The 24843-nt window shown below is 53.9% G+C and overlaps 1 protein-coding gene across 6 annotated transcripts in view; it reads right to left on the reverse strand.

Moving 5' to 3' along the window:
- LOC101952224 (beta-arrestin-1) overlaps positions 1-24843 on the reverse strand; it is a 173398-nt gene that overhangs the window by 24352 nt on the left and 124203 nt on the right. For all 6 annotated transcript variants that reach the window (XM_065596405.1, XM_065596424.1, XM_065596403.1 and 3 more), the window contains 5 exons: positions 24408-24468; positions 15303-15347; positions 12396-12592; positions 2673-2732; positions 1023-1090 (listed from right to left, as the gene is read on the reverse strand). In XM_065596405.1, the coding sequence (XP_065452477.1) occupies positions 1023-1090; positions 2673-2732; positions 12396-12592; positions 15303-15347; positions 24408-24468 (431 nt within the window). The remainder of the gene's footprint in view (positions 1-1022; positions 1091-2672; positions 2733-12395; positions 12593-15302; positions 15348-24407; positions 24469-24843) is intronic.

Consider the following 24843-nt stretch of genomic DNA (forward strand, 5'->3'; position numbering starts at 1 on the left):
GAACCCAGTCATGTTTCCGAGGGGGAAACAGCTTCCGTGCCACTCAGTGGGTTGCCAGCGCTGAAGCTCACCTGCTGTTCTCCCTCAGCGCATCTGCTCCGTCCCCACCGTACCCCTAACAGGAGCTCTCTGACTAGCACTTCTACGACCCACCCCCAGCGGGCCCCAAACGCTGTGCTCCCTGTCAGTGGGGGAAATCTCCGGCCTAGCGATCCACTGGGCGATCGAACAAGGCCTGTGAGGGATTAGTACAGGGCTCTGCCCCCGCCTGCATGGAGACCTCGGAGGGGCTAGATGCTACCCCAGAGCAGGACACGCCCAGAGTCCCTCTGTGCTGTCTGCGGGCTGGGGAGCTGCACAAGCTGTAGTCAAAGGGCACTGGGCTGGGCGACAAGCTGCTCGAGGGGATGATGGAGTTAGCCTCCCACGGCTGTTCTGGGGAGAGGGCGAACGTTCCCAGTCCCTTCCCACCCGCGAGCACTGCGGACGAACGGGAACCAACCACCCCAGCGTGACAGACCAGGGGCTGGCGTAGGGAACGCTACCAGCCTAGCGCAGCTGGAGCCCATGCGGGCGTTTGGGATCCAGACCTCAGCTCCCGGAGGGGCAGGCCAGGCTGGGGTTGGAACTTGGCTCTTCGCCCCAGCTGGGGGAAACCGCTGGCCTTGTGAGCGAGTGGAAGGAAGCGAGCGGCAGGCTAGGGATCAGAACAAGGCGTGTGGAAGGCCCACAAAGGCCACTGATGGCTGTGGGGATGGGGTGTATAGGGCAAGCCGCTGTTATTTCCAGCTAACATCGACCAGCTGCTGTGGAGCCGCCGTTACGGGACTGAGCAGCAACTCTGCTCCACGTGCAGCCTGTGGTGTCAGCATCCTCGACTCCGTCAGGGCAGCGGCACCGGCTTCCCCAAGAGCTGATCTCTGAGGCCTGTTCACAGCTGGCTGAACCGTTCCGTCCCCTGGCTCTGTGTTCTCTCCCCAGTGCCGCCGGGCGGCGTCAATACAAACATCGGCCCCGTTTACCTCTTGTGGATTTTCTCCTCCAGGTTCTCTGCACAGAAAGCTTTCACCTCGTAGTCAACGCCACAGGCCTACAAACAGAACAAAGTGGGGTAGGAAGCTGGGAAATCATTTCTCCTGGCCCTTCCTTATCTCCCCAGCAGGGATCTAACAGCTTTGACATGTCCGAACACGGTAAAGTGCCAGCTGGAGCGTGTGTGCACGCCACTCTGCACTCCTAGACCGGCTGCGTGCACCACTATCCTCTATTTGAAGGCCTCAGAAATGCTCAGCTTTATCATAGCCCCCATACTGCTAATGGAGATTCTCCTTTAGCTCATGTGGCAGGGGTCTGGGCCTTTCAAACAAAAGGATTTGAGTTCTAGTCCGAGTATTACCACCAAGTTCCAAGCGGCTAGCCTGGTTATGAATCCTAGATATTACAACGTCTACATTTGAGCTGTGGTCTCGTAGCGATCGCTAAGACCAAGTAACCAATTCCCGTTTCCACATGCTCCCACCCTTCCACAAAGCTCCTCTTCTGGGCTGACATGTTCCGGATCTGGTCTCAGTGCAAAGGGTCATTTTTCGGGAGGGAGGAATGTGGGGGAGTTGGAGCAGAATCCCCGTAGCAGGTTTGGAATGGTGAGCGAGTGGAGAAAACTCGACTTTTCCCCTGGGCAGAAGTTTTCCACCTGCTCTGGAGGGTGGCAGGCAAGAAGCACCTGAAAATCAGGCTGGTGGAGGGTGAAAACAGGGGTACAGACAATGGGGCAAATGCTACCATGCTAAGTTTAATGGAGTTTATTACTATGGGAGCATTAATATTCATACAGAGACAGGACAAGCTTGGGTTGTAAGGGGCTGTTCTTGTAGAAATTGCCCTTCCTTGCTCAGCAGATCTGCCTAGTGTGTGTGTGAGAGCCAGAGCTGCTGGCTTTAGTGACCACAAGTCTGGGCCCCCTTTAGCCTTGCAGAGCAAGCAGGGCTCTGGGTGAGGAAGCTGGAGTCTGTTTTTTGGGGGCATCAACAGAATTGTTCACGGTGCTCCATTGACAGGGCCATTCTGCAAGTCCATGGAAAACCCAACATGACCCCCTTGCTATTAAGGGTGTCATTGGGCCTGTGAACCATTTATTTGGTTATGAAGCATAAGAAGGGAGGAACCCAGCTTGACTCTCAGATCCCGGGGGAGCTGGCAGTACTGGGGATCTCTGTACTGCATAGTGACTTCGACGTCATTCCACCAGCACAGCTGGGCCAGGGTGATAATCCCAGTACTGAGAATCCCGTAGCAGAAATCTTTTTGTTTGAACCTGGTCTGGAAAGGACTGAGACACAATAAATAAGGAGCCCCCCACCTTGCCGTTGGCTTATAGTCCCTTTTCAGAGGAGAACCACCTCTTTAAAGCCACCTCATCATTCCCTGGGAGCTGCATGGAATTCGCTCCAGGATCCTCAGACACCCAAAGAGCTCCGAGTAGCGCGAGACAGCGTCATCGGTCTGAGACGCTGCCACCCATTGCTGGGGCACTAAGAACGTCTGAGCCAGCCCAGGCCTTCTGGAGCGACCCCCAGGATTGGCGGAGTCTGGCTGAGCGATCGCCATGCCTCTGCGGAGCAGGGGAGAAGCTGGGAGCTACTGACCGACAGAGAGGACACAAACCAAGTTACCTTCCCCGTGTCCTCCGGTCCAGGCTGCAGAGTGACGGAGCACGGCAGGTTGGGAGGGATCTGAAACAGAAATGAAGGGCAGGATTGGATTGTAACCAGGGGTAGCCCACGGAAGAGCCCAAGTACCCACCTGCTGCACATACACTCGCTCTACTGCAGCATGGGACTCTAGTGACCTACCTTGGAAGGATGAAGGGCTCAGCTGGTCTCCTGTGGATTTGAACCCGCACTTCCAGGGTGTCTCAGCGTCCCAGGTTTGAGCAGGGTTGAATTTGGGGGCCCGAAGGGTGAGTTAGGAATTTGGGAATTTGGCCCCGGTGCTGAGAGGCCCAATCCTGCAAGGTGCTGAGGCCTCCGGCAGGATGTTGTGCGCTCCCGGCCCCTGGCCAAGGGCAGGTGCTTGGCATCTCGCCGGAGCTAGCCAGCCCCTTGGAGCACTGGCGTCAAAAGCAAGAGACAACCCGGCCTGCATCCATGTCCCGGCTACTGAGGGTTGCTGCAGCCGGCCCGGCAAGCCGGGGTCAGACGGCTCCTTAGCGAGCTCTGGCATCTCCTGAATGTTCCCCAATGCTCTGCAGAGCAGTCCCACACGCATACCCGTGGGCTGCTTCCTCCCTGCTGCTCTCCCCAATGACCTGCACGGACTCTCCCTGCACCTCAGTGTGCAAACAGCTCTCTGGCTAAGCCGGGGTGATGGGCGAGCAGGGAGTGTGAGCCAGAGACCTCTTGGTGCCAGCTAGCGAAGGCTCAGGGGGTGCAGAGAGTTTTACAGGGTCCTCTGGCTCAGACAGAGGCAGGATAATTCACTAAAGGGTGGCTTGTGACGTCTCCCCCAAGGCCCAGAAAGCCACGGGTCACAGTAATCACTGTGAAATGTGCGTATTTAGAAGTTATGTGTCTCCAGTGAAAATTCTGTTCTTAAGGCAGGAAACCAGGAAGTAACAGCTGCGTCTCTCTCTGTCTGGTCGCATGTACTGGGCAGTGCACGTCTCACAACGGACACCTGTTTACAGACTGCGCCAAGCGCTAGTGAACAGACTGTGAACTCTTCGAGGGGGGGAATTTACAGGGAGAACAACCAGCAGGAGGGGATTAGAGTTCAGGAGTAAAGCCATTGGATGGCTGGGGTATTTCATTGAGGAGGGCTTGTCTCAGGAATGGGAGATCACAGCTGAAGAGCATTGATCTAGTTAAGTCTAGGCTCTAGGAGGCGTGTTGTGATTTGATTGTATATGTAACGATGTGCTTCCAAGACTCCTACTGGCGGTTACTTGAGTCTCTATACTGGTAAATAAACTTTTTCTTGTTTTCACTGTAAACTTATCTAAGAGCTGGGTGGTAGTGGAGCAGTGACCTGAGGAGGAACTGGTAAGCTGGGGTATCCTGCTTCTTTGGAATCAGCATATCAGGGGCTGGACGAAGGACTCGGGGGTTGGGATGCGCCTGTCACTGCGTAGGCCTAGAGGGGAGGGCTTGGGTTGCCCGTGGGGCTGAGAAGCTGACCCCCGACAGGCACAGACAGGCTTCCTCATGCTAACGGCTGGTGGCAGCGACCCCGGGAAGCATCACAGTGAATATTCTGCATGAGACGGAGACCCTGGGGCCGCAGCTTCAAATGCCCGGTGCCCAGCTCTCGCTCGCCTCTAGGGGCTGCTAATGAAACGGCATCACAGCAACAGCAGTTAAACTGCACAGCCCCTTTAACGGGCGTGCTGGGCGATGCCAGCAGAAAGGCGACAGACGCAGGCGCGGCAGGCCCCTCTCCGTTTGCGATGGCTGTCCCAGGGGAGGACCTGTTCCTTGCTCCAGCTGAGATGTGTGGACAAGCACTGTGACCTACAGCAGCAGTTCCAACAGTCAGCCACTAGGGGGCACAATGATCCACAATTTAACAACAGCAGGCCAGATCCCCCGTGGGCATCAGTCACAGTAGCTGTATGGAAGTAAATGGAGATTCTGGCCCAGTAGTTCCCCTTCCATCCAAGGCTCTCAACTCTAATTCTTAGATTATCCCCATGAGCAAGCTGTAGGATACATAGCAGTCTCATAGGCTCATAGACTTTAAGGCCAGATGGGACCATCATGATCATCTGGTCCAGCGGTTATCATACTGTGGGTCGGGACTCCTCATTTTAATGGGGTCACCAGGGCAGGCTGAGATTTGCTGGGGCCCAGGGCTTCAGCCCTGTGCGGTGGGGCTCAGGTTAAAGGCCCTTGGGCTTCAGCTTTGCCCCCCTCGCCCGGAGCGGCAGGGCTCGGAGGAGGCTCAGGCTTCCGTCCCCCTTCCTGGGGTCGTGGAGTCATTTTTGTTGTCAGAAGAGGATCACGGTGAAATAAAGTTTGAGAAACCCTGATCTAGTCTGATCTCCTGCACATCGCAGGCCACAGAACCTCACCCACCCACTCCTGTAATAGACCCTGAACCTCTGGCTGAGTCACTGACCTCCTCGGGTCATGGTTTAAAGACTTTGAGTTACAGAGAATCCACCATTTATACTAGTTTAAACCTGCAAGTGACCCTGCCCCATGCTGCAGAGGAAAGCGAAACCCCCTCCAATCTGACTCGGGGGGAAATTCTTTCCCAACCCCAATTATGAGGATCAGTTAGACCCTGAGCATGTGAGCGAGTCCCACCAGCCAGACCCCTGAGAATCTCACCCACCACTGAAATGCAGCCACCTCGGAGGGGGAACACAGCACATGTGTAACAGCTGAGTGAAGAATGCTGTATCCAATTAAAAGCACAGATGGGAGAGGGGGAAATGTACACAGGCAGAACAGAATTACCCGAGTAGACGTTATCCAGGGTGTTGGATCCAAATCTCTTACAAAATGTGCCATGTGATATTTAATGAGCACGAATAGCAAGACCTCAGTGCCCGGGCTCGTCTGATAGAACTTCCAAAGCATGGCGCCCCCTAGTGCCACACTAGGGCACTGGTCCTGCCGTGACTCAGAGGGAAGAGCACCCCCTACTGACTCACCGGCACCACCCTGGATGTTCCTCACAGACCTGCCCTCCGAGTACTGATCTACCTCACGCCCGCTTAGCTGAGAGTAAAACAGGCCCTGGGCAACCAGAGACACCCCTGCATAAAGGCCACTTTTGAAACTGTCCCTAAGTGATCAAGGTCACCCAGGATATCGGTGCAGAGCCAGGAGCAGAACCCAGGAGTCCTGCCTCCCATCCAGCCCAGCGCACACACGGCACAGAACGAGCGGCTGCACCGACAGTCCCAACAAAGCTACTTCGCCAGATCAGTGTCAGATCAGTGCACTGCGTTACAAAACCCCCCTGAACAAAGGTTTGCTGGCGAGAGGTGGCACCGGCTCCAGAGGAGACGATGGCGGCTGGATTGTCAGCCCTTCCCGGGACCCGCAGGTGCTAGTCTTCCCTTTCCATTTGATTTCAGTCTCCACAACATCCTCCTTCAAATCTCACCTCCGCCGCGATTCCTACAAAACTCTCAACCAGCAGCCATTCAGCTGGCGTGTTGTGCCTGATGATTATACTGAGCATAACGGTCTCTGTTCCCTGGCGCTGCCCCGTCTTTCTGTTGTCAACTCTTCTCGCTGGTCTTATTATTACTGTTTGTCGTCTGCACGCGCCTAGGGGGGGCTAGTCAACGGGCCAGGACCCCCGTTGTGCCAGGCACTGCACAAACACAGAACCAAAGGAAAGTCTCTGCCCCAAAGAGCTTTCAGTCAGAGTGTGTGTGTGTGTACAGCACCCAGCACACTGAGGCCTTGATTGGGCCTCCAGGCGCTAGCATAATATAAATTATCTGGTGTCTCTCTTCACAAGGACAGCCTTTAGTGGGTGCAGGGACGAGTCCTGCAGGGGCTGCTAAGATGCCAGTAAGCGGGTGAGGGACAGAAAGAAGGGTGGCTCTTGGTTGGTTGGAACTTACACCTCTCTGCTCGGTTCCCGCCCATTTCTACCTCGTTTTATGTCCCGTTGGCACATCCTGCTGTGCTACGGCTCAGTCCACACCCCGCGTCTTTTCATGTCATGGTCTGTGTCGCGTTCTGGGCCACCTCTCGGTCCCCAGCCTGTCGCCTGCCTACAATCCCTCATGCCACCCGCTTCCGCGATGCAGCCCTTCTCCCAGGTTTCTCAGGGACACTGACGCATCCCAGGAGTCTTCGTTTGGGGCTGCTGATTACAAGTCCCTTGTATAAGAATGAAGCTGAGCCATCCCTGAAGAGATGCAGTGAATTGTGCTTCCCGCAGCCTCTCCCACGAGTCCGACAACAAACCCACTTCTCTAGATACAATTTCATGGGACTCGAAAGTCAGAGTGGCTAAGGCTGAACCAAAACAAAATTACCAGTGGCAAAAGCTGAAAGAACTGACCTCCCCAACCAGGTCGAGGCAGCCTTCTCTCTGTAGCATGCACAGTCCTGAAATCGCAGCGACTGCCTCACCCTAACCTCCTCCTGTCCTCAGTTCTTGCATGGCCCCTATCACCCTCGTGGCTGAGCACCTGACAATCATTAATGTCTTTATCCTCACTCACTCCTCTGGGAGGCAGGGCAGGGCCGGTGTCCCCATTGTACAGATGGTAAACTGAGGCACAGAGACGCTAAGGGACTGGCCCAAGGTCACACAGGAAGTTTGTGGCAGAGCAGGGACTTGACTCTAAGTCTGGCACTCTAACCACTGGGCTGTCCTTCCTATCCTTGCTCAGTAATTCCATAGCTTGTTGGAGTAGAGACTGTCTTATATAGATACAGGGTAACATTTTCTAAGGGTCCTACATAGGGTGACCAGACAGCAACTGTGATAAAACGGGACGGGACGGGGGGGGGGGGAAATAAGCATCTATATAAGAAAAAGTCCCTAAAACCGGGACTGTCCCTATAAAAACAGGACATCTGGTCACCCTAGTCCTACCTGACTAAGGAGCCCAAGTCCTGTTGACTTTCAATAGCGTTTAGGCTCCCAAATCCCTTTGACACTTTTGAAAATGTTAAGCACAACGCCCAGCACAATGGGGACATTATTCCTACTGGGGCTCTGGGCATTACTGTAACTAACTCATCCTCATGACAATTAGTCAATTTCTAGTCAGTTTCACTTACTGGTTTTCAGGCACTAGAGTACGCAATGGGAAACTGTCAGGTTTAAATAGGGGGTGAGAACCATTTTCACTGAAATGAAGAAACCATCAAAAACGTTCTGTTCAGATTAGGCTTTGCAACCCTCCCTACTTTTAAAAAGAACCCCCCCCCCCACCAATTCAGGATCTAGTTTAAAGCGAGTGGCCCTTTAACTATCCCAAACCCAAGAGGTTATCAAATGTAGAAACACATGAAATCTATGGGATTTGGAGGGATTAAAGTTGCTTTACAAGGACATGGGAGTGTTTACAGATCTGGTGGCCCCGGGAGCTTAGCTGACGCATGGGAAATGCTGCTTTGCTTTTCTGCTCTGCTGTGGTGGAGTCCAATGTGCCTGTGCTCGCCGGCTGGGCACAGCCTGCGATCGTAAACCACTCCCTCCTTGTCCTCCTCCACACTCTGCCAGGAGGCCTGCCACAGTCAGGCTGCTGGTGTGCAGAGACCACGGCTTGTCCTGCCGACCAATACGGTCTCATTGTTTCCTGACACTCCCCTGACAGTCTGCCTGTCTCCCTCTCTTAGCTTACACTTAGATTGTAAACTGCTTGGGGCAGGAATCAGCTTGTTCTCTGTTTGAACAGCGCCTGGCACAATGGGGTCCTGGTCCTGGGCGGCCAGTCACCCGGCCGCCCGGGGAGGCTAACCCCTGGGCCCTCCCCTTGTGCCCGAGACCCCGCCCCTCCCCTTCTACCCCCCCTTCTACCTCCCCCTCCTGCGCTGGAGCCCAAAGCACCCCCAGCGCGCCCCCCTGGCCCCAGCAGCCCCGGTGCGCCACAGCCTCAGCGCTCACAGCCCCAGGTGGCCCCCAGCCCCAGGGCTCTGGGTGTCTGGGCAATGCGGTCGCTGTGCCCCCGGCGGCCCCCAGTCCTGGTGTTCGGGCAGCCAGCCCCAGAGCACCGGGCAGGCAGCCCAGCCCAGTACCAGCCACCCTGGCAGCCCCCAGTCCCTGCAGGAGGCAGGCTGGCCTGGGGGCAGGGCCACGGTAGGCAATTTGGGGAGGCACAGCCTCCCTTTGCCTACGGTACCTGCCGCCCATAGTGCTGATCCATGACTGGGTCTCCTTGGCACTACAGTAATACAGATAATAACTCACCCTTAGACCAAGCCCTTTCTCTAGCCGGCTATAGATTTTTACGCAGTATATATCACTGGTACCTAAGCACTGCTTTCTCGCCACTTCCACCGGCCAGTACAATCTGTAGCATTTAGTGCAGGGCAGCGGGGTCTGGGGCTTGTCCCGCTCCAGAGCTCCAGCCGGGGCACAGGGTCAAGGGCGGCACCACACAGCTCCTGGAAGCAGTGGCATGGCCCTGCTCAGGCTCCTACACACTCCAATGGCCCCTCTGGCACTCCAAAAGAAGGGACATGCCGCTGCTTCTGGAAGCCGCTTGAGGTAAGCGCCGCCTGGAGCCGGCACCCCTGAGCCTCTCCCTGCGCCCCAAACCCTGCCCTAGCTCCGATCCCCCTCCCGCCCTCCAAACCCCTCAGTCCCAGCCCAGAGCCGGCAGCCCTGAGCCTCTCCCTGCGCCCCAAACCCTGCCCTAGCTCCGATCCCCCTCCCGCCCTCCAAACCCCTCAGTCCCAGCCCAGAGCCCCCTCCTGCACCCCAACCCCTCATCCCCAGCCCCACCCCAGAGCCTGCACCCCCAACCGGGGCCTGCACCCCTCCCCCCAATCCCCAACCCTGATCCCCCTCCCGCCTCCGAACTCCTCGGTCCCAGCCCAGAGCACCCTCCTGCACCCCTAACCCCTCATCCCCAGCCTCATCCCAGAGCCTGCACCCCCAACCGGGGCCTGCACCCTTCCCCCCCCAATCCCCAGCCCTGATCCCCCTCCCGCCTCCGAACTCCTCGGTCCCAGCTCAGAGCACCCTCCTGCACCCCTAACTCCTCATCCCCAGCCCCACCCCAGAGCCTGCACCCCCAACCGGAGCCTGCACCCCCAACCGGGGCCTGCACCCCTCCCCCCAATCCCTAGCCCTGATCCCCCTCCCGCCTCCGAACTCCTCGGTCCCAGCCCAGAGCTCCCTCCTGCACCCCTAACCCCTCATCCCCAGCCCCACCCCAGAGCCTGCGCCCCTCAGCCTGAACCCTCACCCCCCCCCCCGACTTCCCCAACCCAGCCCGGAACCCCCCCCCCGCACCCTGAACTCCTCATTTCTGGCCCCACCCCGGAGCCCGCACCCCCTCCCACACCCCAACCCCAATGTTGTGAGCGTTCATGGCCCGCCATACAATTTCTATTCCCAGATGTGGCCCTCGGGCCAAAAAGTTTGCCCACCCCTGATTTAGCGGCACTCAACAGCCTCCTTATCCCCTGGATCAGGGAGCAGAAGAGTTGCTGGTTAAATTAAAGTTTCCCTGATTGCCTCTCCTCTGTTGCGTCTGCAGGATTCTCACAGCAGGGCATGTTCTAGCGGCTCTAATGGGATGTCTGTCTGGTTACTGGAAGCTGTGAGATCTATTTGATTGTGGAATAGTTTCCCCATGGAAGAGGCAGAAACCTCACCCACTGAGTGATTCTGAGCTAGACTAAATATAGCACTGGAGAATATGCTGCAGGGAACACTCTTGGGCCAGACTAGATGTATTGAGCCAATGTGAGGCAGTACCCCACTGCTGCAGGGTATTTTTAAGGTCCCATCAGTGTCTGCGGAATTAAAAATGTTATGTTACAAACAGTTCCTAGCGCTAAGGGGTGCAAAGAAAGCTTTCTCTATGCGGCCCACTGCAGCGCGGCCTTCCTGAATCTGCAGAGAGCCTGCAACAGCAGCTCTGACGACTGGCACAAACTATAATGGGGCATTTGCTCTGATGCAAAACGAGCATAATATCAACACTGTTAACTATCTCACTGTATGTGTGCCGCTCCTAGCACATTGCGTGTGATACTTGTGGTCCCATTTTTGTTTTCCAGCACTGCTGGTAAGGCAGAAATGTGCAGCTATTCTGGGATGGTGGGCGGAGCATCAGTTTGTGGGTGGGGCTTTAATAGAGCACAACGTTTATTTGTTTATTTATTTTTGTCCCTAGTCTGATGCCTGGGACTTGCTCCAGTTGAACGCTGTTCAGTTTGGCCTATTCGCACATGGGCTGGTCAAAGGGTAGAGGGGAAAACAGAGTATATAAACCCAGAAACAGAGAAGCATGAGAAATCTAGGAGATTTGCGGCCTTGCGTGGATTTATGCCTGATTGTCATGTCAAATCCGCGAGTGAGAGCGCTTAAAGAACCGTTTCATTCTGGATGACTTGTGGGTGGGGTATTTAGCTGTAATCTGTAATTGCCCTGTGCACAGCCCTGGGCTCTGTGTAACGTTTATAACTGGGCAGTATTGCCGAAACGCTGTTCTAGCGTGATTCTTTATCAAAAGACCTAAGTCAGAAAAGGCTCTTCTGAGTGTGATTTCAACCTGACTCAAACCAGGAATGACCAGGGCGCCCCAGGAAAAGACAAAATCTGGGCCCCATTGTGCTAAATGCTGTATATACATGTTGTGCGAGATACGCCCTGCCCCAAAGAGCTGTCTAAATAGGCAAAGGATGGGAGGGGAAACTGAGGCACAGAGGGGCGATGTGACATGCTCATGGTCACCCAGCAGGTCAGCAGTAGAGGCAGGAATAGAGACAGATCTTGTGACTCCCAGATCAGTACAGCAAAGTGCCTGCCCAGGATCAGGGGAGGTAGCGATGCAACGGGAGCAGATGTTAGACCATTCCATTATAATTGGATATTTTTCTTTTCGTTGGTTACTTTTAATCAGTATGGGAGGTCGAAGGACAGGCCTCTTTGCTTCTCTACATTTTAGACAACATTTTCCAAACACCCAGCAAGCCGCTCCTTTCTGCATTCCAGACACCAGGGAGAGCTCATTTAGCTCGGAGCAATTACCACTCGGTGCAGAGGAACTGTTTGAACTTGCTGAGCTGATAATAACGATGGACATTTAGAGAGTGGCTCTCAGCCAAGCGCTCCACAAACTTAGATTAAAAATTGTGCATTATCAAGGGATCACTTCACACCATCATCAAAACGCAGGCACCTTCGGGGTGGAAAGCAAGCAGCAACCTTGCCCAGCAGCTTGGGGCAAGAAGGGGACATGAATCCTGTATCCAACTGAAACTACTGGGAGAATTTAAGGTCCAAAATGTAAATATAGATTCACAGAGTCCAAGGCCAGAAGGGACCATTGTGATCATCTAGTCTGACCTCCTGCAGAACCCAGGCCAGAGACCTGTATGGGCTCAATACAGCCGTTGTTCTTAGACTGCACGAGTAGCTCTTAATGGACAGGTTCAGGACCCATTGTTGCTGGATCAGGCCCTTTGATCGTAGGAGTTTGCACCTTCCCTGTGTATGTGCAGCTCCTAGCACATTGCGGGTGATACTTGTGGTCCCATTTTTTTCCCCAGCACAGATGGCAAAGCGCCACCTACCATGTTGCCAGGACCATTTCCTGCCGTGATCTGGCATTTCTATGGAGATATCTCATCCAAGTTCCGATCTGGTCCAGCCCTGCCTTGGCTTGGGATGAAGGCACCGCCCAAGGGGCATGAGAGACGAAGGGAGACAAAGGAGAATGAAATGGGAAAAACTCCTACCTCAAAAGTGAAGGGGTAGGCATGCTCGCCGAGCTTCTTAATCAGCCGCTCCTGGAGTCGCGTCAGGGGTTTCTTCTCCTCAGGGACTGGGGGGAAGGCCTGGATGTTGGCCACAAACAGGTCCTTCCGAAAGGTCAATCCCAGCACGTCCAGATCCTCCCGTCCATAGCGGAAGGCGCACGTCAGCGTGACAAAGACTGCGGGGGACAGAAGGTATCAAACGGGACAGATCAGCAACAACCCTCTCACCAGCGCTAGCATCAGTGACAGGCAACTGGCAGACAAGTTGCTCTGCCCAAGTGCCCACAGGCAACATGTGGCACAACTGGGATTAGAGCCTACATCTCCTGCCGCCTACTTGACTGGCCTAGCCACAAGAGCAGGCCCATAAATGAGGATGGTTCTCCTGATTCCCATGGGTGTAACAGAGGAGGGTCAGGGCCACGGGCAGCTGCTAGCATGGCACGTTTGCGTGGGTTTGATGACAGATTTGGGTGCAGACGTGCTTTCATGTGTGTGCGGGGGTGGGGGGATGAGGAGGGGAACAGACGGAGCTGGCAGTCGAGACACAAGGGCGGGAGCCTGGATTTAATTCCACGAGTCGAGGGGCGTTTGCATCCGTCGCCTCGTACGTCTCGCAGTACCACAGCCACACGCAGACAATGACACGATCACACCAAGCACCCAGGAGAAATGACTCAGACTAGGGGGATGGGACCCAGCCGCTGCGCTCCAAATCCGGGCGGCTGTCTACAGTCTCACCGGCCCTGCCGCATGCAGCAAGGCCCGAAGGCCTACATAACAGACTCTCCTGCTGCGCTGTCCCGCTCGGGTGACGGTGGGAGGCAGGAGGGTTCGGAATGAGTTCGACCCCTAGATCAGTCTCTTCCCCAGTCAAACATGTCACTGGCAAAGCTGGGCCAACACCACCTTGTTCATTAGCTTGGACATTAGATCCCCACCCTTCTACTGCTCTTGTCTCTCGTAGATTGCAGAGCAGGGACTGTCTCTAGCTGCGTGCTCGGTATCTCTGCTCCAGCACAATTAGTGTTTCTGTTACAGTCATGGCTAGAGAGCCCGAGACGGAGGGCGCTGCGTCGGCCTTGCCTTTTGCCCACAAAAGCCCCGAGCCCAGCTGCCATGCAATATAAAACGGACCCCGCACAATCCGGGAACACGAAGGGCGAAAGAACAAACCCCAGGTGCTAGTCACTGCGCTCAGATACTCTGGAGATGGGCACGCTGTGTAAGACCCTGAAGAGAACAGACTAGTGCTAGGCACTGTATGCACGTCCTACGAGACAGTCCCTACTGCAGAGAGGAAGAAGACACATAAAAGGGGGTTAAAAGGAAATACCCTCCCTTGTCCTGTAGCACCCCCTGCTGGCTGAATGTGGTGCTGCAGGCACTCCCTGCCTCAGTTTCCTCCTCCACAAGGCTTTCTGGCTCTCCTGTGGGGTTCATAGGGCTCAGCTCTCCAAGTTCAGTTCCCTTTTGGGGAGCAAAAGTCCAAACAAACAAGAAGTTCTTTTGATCCACTTGGGTTCATCAACCCTCCCTCTGGGCTCAGCTCCCAGCCCGTTCTGAGCTACCTTTGCATTTCTGGGCTCTGGGAAGAGTGCTGACTCCCCGGCTGCTTCCCTTGAGTCCAACCCCCACCCCCCGACCCTGTTTCAGGGTCTTCCACGGGCACCCAACATGCTGCCTGCAGTTCCTCCTTTACACAGAGTTTTCTTAGCCCTTTTAAAGAAATCCCCCCGTTTGGGAGGAGAGGGGGTGCTCATCTGGTACAGGTAGGGCTGGGACAGGCCTGGGGCAGGCAGGGTGCAGGGACAGAATTAATCCTGTGGCAGCAAGATCCAGGCAGAGACAGCAAACAAGGCAGGACGCTCCTACATAAAGAAAGCCCAGGGAGCAGGGTAGGCTGCTGTGGGAGGGAGCTCTGAGACAGGGTTGGGGGTTTGACACAGAACTACTTCCACAGCCCCAAGGAGTGGAAGGATCATTCGGATTTGCCGGGACTTTCATTTGGACCTTTTGGTTACCCTGAACTTTGTGACTTGGCCGGAGGGCCGAGCCCCAGAAGACCCAGTGAGAGGCAGGCAGCCTGTAGGAGGCGCTAGGGCCAAGGACACCAGTGACATTACACACACAGAGACACAAGGGGGCGCTCCAAGGGTAAGCGTGCCCCATCACACACCCCCGTTTCACAGACAGGAAAGTGAGAGGTTGAGTAACTTGTCCAGGAGCACAGGGGAAGTCCCTGGCAGACCTGGGACTCAAACCCAGTTCTCCCCTGAGTTCTAGTCAAGTGCCTTAACAACCAAACCAGCCTCCTTCTTTGTGACCCAGGGCGCAGTTTTCCAGCTGAATGAAATGCTTTCTACTCGCCAGTCTTCACAATCAAGACCCCCTAAGAGAACAGAATTCTAGTCTTGAGGTTTCCTCCCGTCGCCACATGGGACCTTTCGGAGATTGGTTATTTGGAGGCAATCCCCCCACACACACCCCTATTCTGCTAGGCTGAGATTCTCTGTGATTTCTTCTAGTCGGGGTTCTGAACTCGGCTGCTAATCCCGAATGAGCCCTGCGCACCGGGTGCTCTCCTTGCTCTCGGGAGACCCCTGGTTCCTGCTTTGGCACAGCAGATAACTGACCGACCTGCACCCCCCAGCGATATTTAGGAACCGTGTCTGTGTTTTCCTGTTGCCATTTAAAGCAAGCACATTTTCAATGGGGCTCCTGTTCCTTGCTGGTCAGTGTAACCTGCGGGCTTGGAGAAGGGGACTGGAAAAGCGCATTAGGATGCCCTGGCAGAACAGGGGAGAGGCTGTTTTCCCCATGTGGGTTTTGAAGCCCCAGTTAAACACTGCAGAGTCAGCTGGAACCAAAGGGCTAAGCAGTTACCTTTCCTTTCTTTTAAGTACTCTGGATCGACCAACACGACGCCATCTGAAAGAGAAGACAGGCAGAATTAGGAGGGCAACTCAGAGCACCAACTGGTCTCCCTTGCATTGGGGCGGGAGATATCTCAGGTGTGTCCCGTAAACACAATTCCCTGGCGTCCCACAACAACTCGTCCTACAGATTATGAAAGGATGGGTCTGCCTGTTCCCCACCGGCCTCACGCACCATCTCCATCCATCTCTGTCATGCCCCCTCTCTCCCGCATGGGCCCCGTCTCTGATCCAGCTCATTCCCCTTCGGTCCAACTCTCTCCACCCCACCAGAACCAGATCTAGTGATCCACAAGGACTTTACAAGCATTAGGCCTCACAGGCTGTGAGGACGGGCAGTATTATTCTCAACTTTGCAGATTGAGAAACTGAGGTACGGGGAGATTTTTTTTTTTAAGGCCCAGATCTTCAGTGGTATTTAGGTGCCTAACTCCCATTGATTTCTTTGGGAGTTAGGAGCCTAAATACTTTTGAGGATCTGGGCTTCAGTGACTTGCCAGAGGTCTCACAAGTCACAGCTGGGATTAGAACCAAGGAGCCTTTGACACCCAGCCCTGTACTCACTGGCGAGTGCCTCGAGAGGCGTTTCTCTGCAGTAGCTCGTCTAGGAGACTATGGCCCGCCTCTTTCTTGGCTGTGGATTCAAGCCCGTTTCTTCGGGCCCTGGACTGGCTGCAACCTACCAAACGGAGGATGGCTGCTCCCCAGAGGCAGCTCCCATTGTGAGTTGTACCAGGGCTGCTTCTTGAGCTTCCCAGGTTTCTGCCAATTCTACCATTGTGCGAGGCTCCTTGCAGGCTGGACAGCCCGTGACGGAGGCACCGCGATTTACATGCCCAACCCCCTTTATAGCGAACACTCCAGGAAAAATGTCCCTCTACATGACCCTCGTGAGCTTGAGGGCGTTTACCCTCTCCTTGCTCTCACTAACTTTACTGATGGTTAAACACACACCAGGCCAGGCCTTGGGGGTCTGAAGCAGGCCAGAGCTACCACGGAAACCCAAGAGAGCTTGCACCAACCATCATCTTGGTCATCATCAAGGACTGAACTTGGGACTTCCTGAGCGAGAACCATGAGAGGCTAATGCTTGAGCCAAAGGACTGTAAGTCCATGGGAGGGACCTGTAGCAGCGTCATACCCTCTGTGGACCAGGCAGCAAGGGGGACATGTAACACACACGGAACAGAGGGGTGCATAAAGACTAAACAGGAAAGCCCAGATCCCCAAAGGTATTTACATGCCCACCTCCCATTGGTATCAGTGGCAGCGAGGTGCCTAAGTATCTTGAGGATCTGGACCAAAGTGAATAAAGGGGCGGCTCCGGAGTAGAGAAAAGGGTCCTCTCTGCTAATGGGCATTAGGAAGCCGGGTGACAAATGTTGTCTCGAGCAAGTTTTGTTTACTGAGCTTCTGCTCCCCAGCCGGGGGGGAAAGTTACCCTCCCACCCGCACAACACGGAGAGCTGCGAGCACTTGGCCCAAAGAGAATCGAGTCCCGTTGGCGAATGAACCCACTGAGGCCACCCACCGGACAACTGCTCTCCTCCCAGCAGCAGAGATGAGCCAACTGCCCTCACAGCTCCGCAGAATGCAGGGTTGGGGGGAAAGGGTTGGCCATAGCAGAACAAGAGCCCATCCAGGCCTGGTGTCCCTTCTGCAGGCCTGGTCTAAAGGGAGGAAACACTCCTGCTGGCCTCGGCGGGCTTTGGATCAGGCCCTGGGACAACAGTCCTAGATATGCACTAGCTACACAACACTGCACAGGTGCAACGGGAAGGCTTTCTCCCTGAGCCCTGCAGCTGATCCGTTTGTGCCTTCCTCATTTTGAGCCCGGCTAACTTAGAACACCGTCAAATCATCGTCCACCAATCCCAAGGCCAGAGGGACCATTAGATCCTCTTGTCTTACCTCCTGCGGAACACGGGCCAGAGAATTTCACCCAGTTCCCTCTGCCTTGGGCCCAGTCACTGGGGCTGGACAGGCAGCCAGTCTGGATCTGAAGGCGTCAAGAGACGAATCCAGTCCTTCCCTTGGGGATTTGCTCCAGTGGTTAATCGCTGTTAAACAGTCGCACCTTCTCTGCTAGACTAGAGAGCCCTAGAGAACCCAGGACCCAGGCAGGCTGTTTGGTTCCTACGATCGTCTCATTAGTACTCTGCGGCAGCAGGTTCCCTGGGTTAACACACTGCACCCAAACCCTGCCTTGTCTCCTCTGTAAATCGGTTGCCCCTTCCTTAATTCACTCCTAACAAAGCACTGCTGGGGATGAAGGCGGGGGCAGGACACTAACGGAGGGCAGGAGCCTGGGAAGAAACGCGGTGAGATGTAGGCAGGACCGATCTGTGCCATGCCAGGATGGTGAGGACAAGCAGGCTGAATTGGGAGGAGGGCTTAGGGACACAACCCAGAGAGACCTTCCCCTCCAGTTCTGGGACAGATTCACGGCGTGAAGGCGTCTGCTTGCTGGTTGTGGTTTGGGAAAGGTGGTAGTGTCCTCAGAACATCCCCCCTGGGGGTTTGGCCCTGTCCCTCTCTGCGCTCATCATTCCTCCCTCGAAACCTCTCCTGAGCCACACAGCTAGCCAAGCTCATCTCCTCTGCGCCTCTTCCCGCGAGAGCTGGAATCGCAGAACCCACCAGGGTCAATTGTCACCAGCCCTTGGTGTGCCTTATCTCCACACAGGGCCCAAGCCTACGAGCCGAAAGTGCAGGGGAGCTTGGGTCACGGCCCTGCACTGGGACTCAGGAGAGCGTTCCCAGATCTGCCACAAACTCCCTGGGTGAGACCCTGAGCAGGTCCCTTCATCGCTCTGTGCCTCAATTTCCCAGCTGTAAACCAGCGACCGGGATCCTTCTTTTCTCCCACCCTCTGTCCATTTTGTCTGCTTAGCCGGCAAGCTCCATGGGAACAGGGGCTGTCTCCCACTCTGTATCTGTGCAGTGCCCAGTTCAAAGGGGCCCTGATCTCAGCTGGAGGTAGGGATGGTCAAGACATTCCATTGTACCTTTCTGGCTGGCAAACTGGGCTTGCCTTGCAGAGGGAGCACCTGCTTTCTTTCCTAGAGGTTTGATTTTTTATCAAACCACCAACCACCGGAGTGTTTTCGGGTTTTCGATGAAAAGTCCATTTTTTCTGCTGAACAGTTTGATGAAAGCAACAGAGGGTCCTGTGGCACCTTTGAGACTAACAGAAGTACTGGGAGCATAAGCTTTCGTGGGTAAGAACCTCACTTCGACCCACGAAAGCTTATGCTCCCAGTACTTCTGTTAATCTCAAAGGTGCCACAGGACCCTCTGTTGCTTTTTACAGATTCAGACTAACACGGCTACCCCTCTGATAGTTTGATGAAAACTATTCCTGCCCCCCCTTCCCCATTTTCATCAGAAATCTCAGCCATAGGGCTTGCTGCTTCGAGCAGCTTCACCCAGGTGTGCTAAGCACTTTACCCAGCAGGACGGCAAACTCCTTGGGGCAGGATCATAGCCTGGCCTGTCTGTAAAGTCCTATGCGTGTTTATGGTGCTGACGGAGGAGGTGACGATGGACACGGCAGGGAACGGCTGATGCCCACCGCCAGGAGATGCTGCGGAATACCTCCGGGCTATCAATCTGGCACTACCCATTCTAGGAAAGTGTTGCAACGCACACGAACAAAAGCAAACAAACATGTCAGTCTGCGAAGACCTTGTGCTCCAATCTGTGACTAATAAGGACAGCCATGTGCTGAAATTAATTAGTTTGTTGGGGGGAAGAGTAGGGGAGCTACATGAAACCACAGCAGAAGAATCTGTATCAGCAAACATTAAATTGGATTAAGCTATGTTAGATTCGACGCATGGATGAGTCAGGTTTACGACTTCCCAGGGAGGAGAAATTAGCAATTTGAAAAGGGTTTTTTTTCCCTAGCTAAAGTAATCAAAGGCAGGACTGTAATTAAATATTTAAAAAGCCACCACGTGCAAGAGGAGAGAAAATGGAGAAGCAATGCTCTCTGCTACTCTGTGTAATTAATCCGGGGAAGCTAAGTGCATAATAAAAATAATAACGATAATTAGAAATTGACTCTAGTGCACGTTCCCGGGTATTGGTGACGGGACAGGAAGCGTCTCAAGACAAACGGTGTAACTTGACTCTGACTTTACTGTGTAAAGAGCTATGTGTCTATCCTGAAAACACATGTTTAGCATCTGTATCAAAGTATTAGTCACTAGCACAGGTGAAAAAACAGGGTTTCCTCCAGAAATGTCTCTCTCTTGGCCGGGATTTAAAATAGGCACAGTGAGCATAGTGTTTTTAGTGGATGCCTGTTTAGATACAAAGTCGAATGTTAACAAAGAGATGTGAAGTCCACAGGGAAGGAGCACAAAGAAAAAGAAACGAGCCACGTGAGGTTATCCTGTGTCTGAGTAAAGGCAATGAACTTGGGGGGGTATTTCTAGAAGGCAAAGAGGACACCCCTTGATCCAGCACCTCGGAAGTAAAGGCACGGTGCGTTTGCATTCATGAAACCAGTCTCAGCCAGCCTTGGTTGAAAACGCCGAAGACGACTCTTGAGGAGCAAATGTCTTTCGACAGGAGGGTCACCGGGTAGTTAAGTTTAGTCTCTAGAAAGCATGTTTTTCTTTGAGATGTAACCATTGGTTTCCAACATCCTCATCCACTAGCTCCTGAACCTCGGATCTTTGACAATAAACTTCTTCTTGTTTTCACTCTGCATCTAGCTCAGGGCTGTGGTGTGGAGCAAAGTGCTGGTCCCGGGTTGAATCTGACTAGCTGGCATGTCCTGTTCCTTTGGGAACAGCCGGCCTGGCAGCTCGGTGAGTGTCCAGTGAGAAGGGGCTGGGCACTGCAGGGAACGCTCCGAGGCCGCGGGTGTTGGCGTGTGCCATTCGTTGCCCGGTTCAGAGAGGGCGAGGCCTGCGGGGGCCTGGCAGGCAGGGCTTGTGCTGCCAGAGGCTGGTGGCTTCAGGGAGCTGACCACGGCAGGCACAGAAAAGACGCCTTCGCGCTAAGGGCAGGGAGTGGTGAGGAGCGTCACACAAAGGTTTTGCCTGATATTCAACCACAATCTTCCCTTTCTAAAGATGCAGCAACCCACTTCAGCGTGTGCCTGACTTTAAGCATGTGCTTTAAGTCCCATTTATTTCAAGCAGGTGTCTAAGTGCTTTGCTGAACCTGGGCCTTAATTTCACCCTGCTCCGCTTAGTTCTACCTCCAGGTACCACCCTCAGTCTTTCTCCCCGCTTCCTGCTGTTCACGGGCTTCAAGTCTTTGGACACTTGTGCTTCCCCACCTTAGCGGTCACTTTGCCAACCTGCACATTTCCAGCTCTTTTAATCTGTCCTCCCGTGGCCGGGCAGCCACCTGCCGAGCACCCCCTTGTGGCCTAGGATGGCTCTGCAGCTCTGCCTCAGTTTCCCCATCACTAGGGTGCTCCATCTCTCAGGGATTCATGCGGCTCACCCCACCAGCTGGATAGCTCCGAGTCCAGTCCCCTTTCGGGGTAACCAAAGTCCGAACAAATAATAAAGTTTTGGGGCTCCTCTTCCACTTGTCTTCTGGGCTCCCTTAAGTCTTTCTGCTCAGGTGTTTTACGGGCTCTCATCAGACCCTATTAGTCCTGCCCGTTTAAGCTGGGAGGCCACTAATTATGGGACAGGTAGGGCTGGCCCCATTTCCCCTTCAAGGGGCCAGTCACCCTATGGCACCTCCTTACAAATGGAACCCTCCTTTCTCCTGATCCTTTCTGTTGCTCTTCTCTGCACACCCACCTGTTTGGCAATATAGTTCTGCCAACCTGGTACCAGGGTCCAAACACGATATTCCAGGCCCTGTTGCACCTCAGCCACATAGCAAGAGACCACTGCTCCTGGCTCTCTGCCTACTCAGCCCTCAGTCAGGCCAATTCCAAACTGTTGCCTATTATTTCCTTGATGGAAATATTCCCTTGGTGGTCGCTCTAGTTCAGACTCTCTGGACCACCCCATCCTGTACCACTATGGGCTGGTTTTTGTAATGCAAAATTCTTATGACAGGGGAATTGCAAAATTCCACAGTCAACCTGTGGAACTGTGTGCCAGAGGATGTTGTGAAAGCCAAGACACTAACAGGGTTCAACAAAGAACTAGATAATTTCATGGAGGACCGGTCCATCAATGGCTATTAGCCAGGATGGGCAGGGATGGTGTCCCAGGCCTCTGTTTGCCAGAAGCTGGGAATGGGCGACAGGGGATGGATCACTTGATGATTCCCTCTGTTCATTCCCTCTGGGGCACCTGGCATTGGCCACTGTTGGAAGACAGGACACTGGGCTGGATGGACCTTTGGTCTGACCCAGTCTGGCTGTTATGTTCTTAATTGCCCTCAGCCAGTACCAGTTTTTGGTTACTGCTGAACTGAGCCGGATTTCTAATCCCAAGCCAGCCACTCCTCCCTGACTGGCACTTTTACAGTTAGTCTCTCCATTGCTGCCTCCCATTCTCAGAGAGCCCGAAGCCCAGTGAAAGGCTCCCAGGGACGTCAGTGGGGTTTGGATCAGGCCCAGACAGAGACAAATGAGAGAGAGCAGCAGCAGGGGGAATATTTTCAAAAGTGACTACGTGGTCTTTCAAAAGATGTAGGTGCCTAAATCACTGCTCGAAATGTTACCCAGGGGCAGGAGAAGGAAGGCTGGACTTGTAGCATCAGCTCAGGGGAGGCGGGTTCAATCGCCGGCTGTCACAAACTCCCGGTGTGACCTTGGGCAAGTCCCTGGATCTGTCTGCACTCAGTCCCCAAGCTGGGAACTGGAGAGGATAACAGGGCTGGGGTCTGGTTCAATTTTAAGCTCTTTGGGGCACGGGCTGTCTTTTTACGTGTGCGTCTAGTGCTTAGCACAATGCGTCTCCAATCTCCAACCTGGGGATTTCAGTGGGTGAGAAGCTGGGTATGAGTCGACAGTGTGCCCTTGTTGCTAAGAAGGCCAATGGCATATTGGGCTGCATTAGTAGGAGCATTGCCAGCAGATCGAGGGACGTGATCATTCCCCTCTCTTTGGCACTGGTGAGGCCTCATCTGGAGTACAGTTTTGGGCCCCCCACTACAGAAGGGATGTAGACAAATTGGAGAGAGTCCAGTGGAGGGCAATGAAAATGACTAGGGGGTTGGGGCACATGACTTATGAGAAGAGGCTGAGGGAACTGGGGTTATTTAGTCTGCAGAAGAGAAGAATGAGGGGGGATTTGATAGCTGCTTTCAACTACCTGAAGGGGGGTTCCAAAGAGGATGGAGCTCGGCTGTTCTCAGTGGGGGCAGATGACAGAACAAGGAGCAATGGTCTCAAGTTGCAGTGGGGGAGGTTTAGGTTGGATATTAGGAAACACTATTTCACTAGGAGGGTGATGAAGCACTGGAATGGGTTACCTAGGGAGGTGGTGGAATCTCCTTCCTTAGAGGTTTTTAAGGCCTGGCTTGACAAAGCCCTGGTTGGGATGATTTAGTTGGGAATTGGTCCTGCTTTGAGCAGGGGGTTGGACTAGATACCTCCTGAGGTCTCTTCCAACCCTGATATTCTCTGATTCTATGATTCCGCTGGGGCTTCTGGGTGCAACTTCACTACAAATAATAAATAATACGAAGTAAAATCCTGGGAAATGATCTCCCAGTGTAACCTGGGACCTCGTCTGGGAACGGAGCAGGACTAGTTCCCTCTCCACAAATCAGAATCCCATTGTGTCAAACCCTCCTAGGAGCACACTTCAGCCCTGGGGGCTGTGTGCTGTGTTGTAATCCTGACAGTGCGCCGCATGCACGTGAGCTGCACACACGACAAGCCCTCACGGGGATCCTCCTAAAAAATAGTCACTGCACCCAAAACGTTGTTGTTGTTTTCCAAAGGGGACACTAGGCTGCAGGGGATGTACAGCCAGAACTCCTCTTATTAAATCAGAAACCGCGTTCGGAATTTCACACCTGAAACAAAAATAAACCTCCCCCCAGAGCTAGTGCAACTGTTATCCTGGCACATGCATGGCCTAGACACACAGAAACCGGCTCATTCCCAACCGGAGGGGAGTTCAAAAGGAAGCGTTCGCCAAACCTGGGTGTCTCTGCCTGCCGAGTTTGGGTCAGAAGCACACTTTGGCACTGACCGATGGCCCAGTCCTGCAGACACCACAGTAATGGGGAGTTTTGCCACCGATTTGGACAAGCGAGAGCACGCCTGGTCACTGGGGGCTCGTGTGCAGCGGGCGTCTGCCCGCCTGAGCGGCCACAACAATACAGCCACAGCGACGGAAACCCAGGCCGCTGATACACTGACGCGGGGTCAAAGGGGACGTATACACCATGAGCTGCAGGTCCCTCTGTATGCGGGCACTGCATGTCCACACTAGGGGTCTGCACCATTATGGCTAGAACTAGTCCTGTCTCTTTCCAAACCCCTCTGAAGACCCTCTTGTGAAGCCTCTAGCCAGCTGGGATTGCTCCCATCTACTGTATTGTTTTATCTGGATCTTATTATTTATGGCAATCCAAGTGTTTAATAATAGTACTTAATCGCCCTGACACTATGCCTGGCCAGCACGTTCTTAGTAACCTGACCCTGATCCCCCTTCCAGTACCTACACCCACTTGCATCTGGCCTTTACATCATAATGTGAGTTCTCTGAGGCATGAACTGTCTGCCACCATCCTGCCCAATGGGGCCATTATCCTGACCCCTTGGGTGCTATCGTAACAATACGGCTAGATCTCAGGAGCGTAGAATCCAGTCATTTAGCAGTTAGAGGAGAGAACATTCTCTCCTCATGCTTAAAATTGGCATTGGAACAAACCCCATTAGCAGCAGAGGGAACATGCTCCTGTGGAAAACCTCTAAATCCAATGTCTAATTGGAACGTACAGCAAACCTGTTACGAAAGAACAAAGTTCTGGACGTGCTGTACTTGGAGTTAATACAAAGCAAAAGTACCTTCTACCAGCATGCAGCGTTTTCTAGTAACATCATGTCTGCCCTGCGAATTCAACCAAGTCCCTGTTACATTGCGCTAAGCCAAACCGAACGCTGACTTACCAACGGGATCCACAACATCTATGTGGTCAACAAAGTCCCTCTTCCCAAGGTAGACGGTGAGCTGGTAGGAGAAGAGACAAACACAAAGGGAATGAGAGGCAGGACAAAGCATTGTCGTAATTTCACCTTTCCTCAACACTGCTTGTGTTTAAGAGAGGCCAGAATACAAAGGCAGTGGCTCCCAGGCCGACGACATGGGGTACGAGGCCTTTTATTTTCAGTGTGGTTTCAGTTCACTTCCAGTTAAAACCTCTAGGACTGTTTGCTTTTTATTGATGAATTTAGACTACTCTTAAAGTGTTAAAAATGCTCCCCTTTGGATTTGGGGAATCAGTGTTCCACCAAAGCAGAATATCTAAAGTCTCCAGGATGGTGGCACTCCAAGACTGTAACCGCTGCGTTGGTAACGTGGGCCGTGGTCTCTGGGTTTTAGGGT

Source organism: Chrysemys picta, chromosome 1, assembly GCF_011386835.1.
Source record: "Chrysemys picta bellii isolate R12L10 chromosome 1, ASM1138683v2, whole genome shotgun sequence".
In the NCBI taxonomy this organism is placed as follows: Eukaryota; Metazoa; Chordata; order Testudines; family Emydidae; genus Chrysemys; species Chrysemys picta.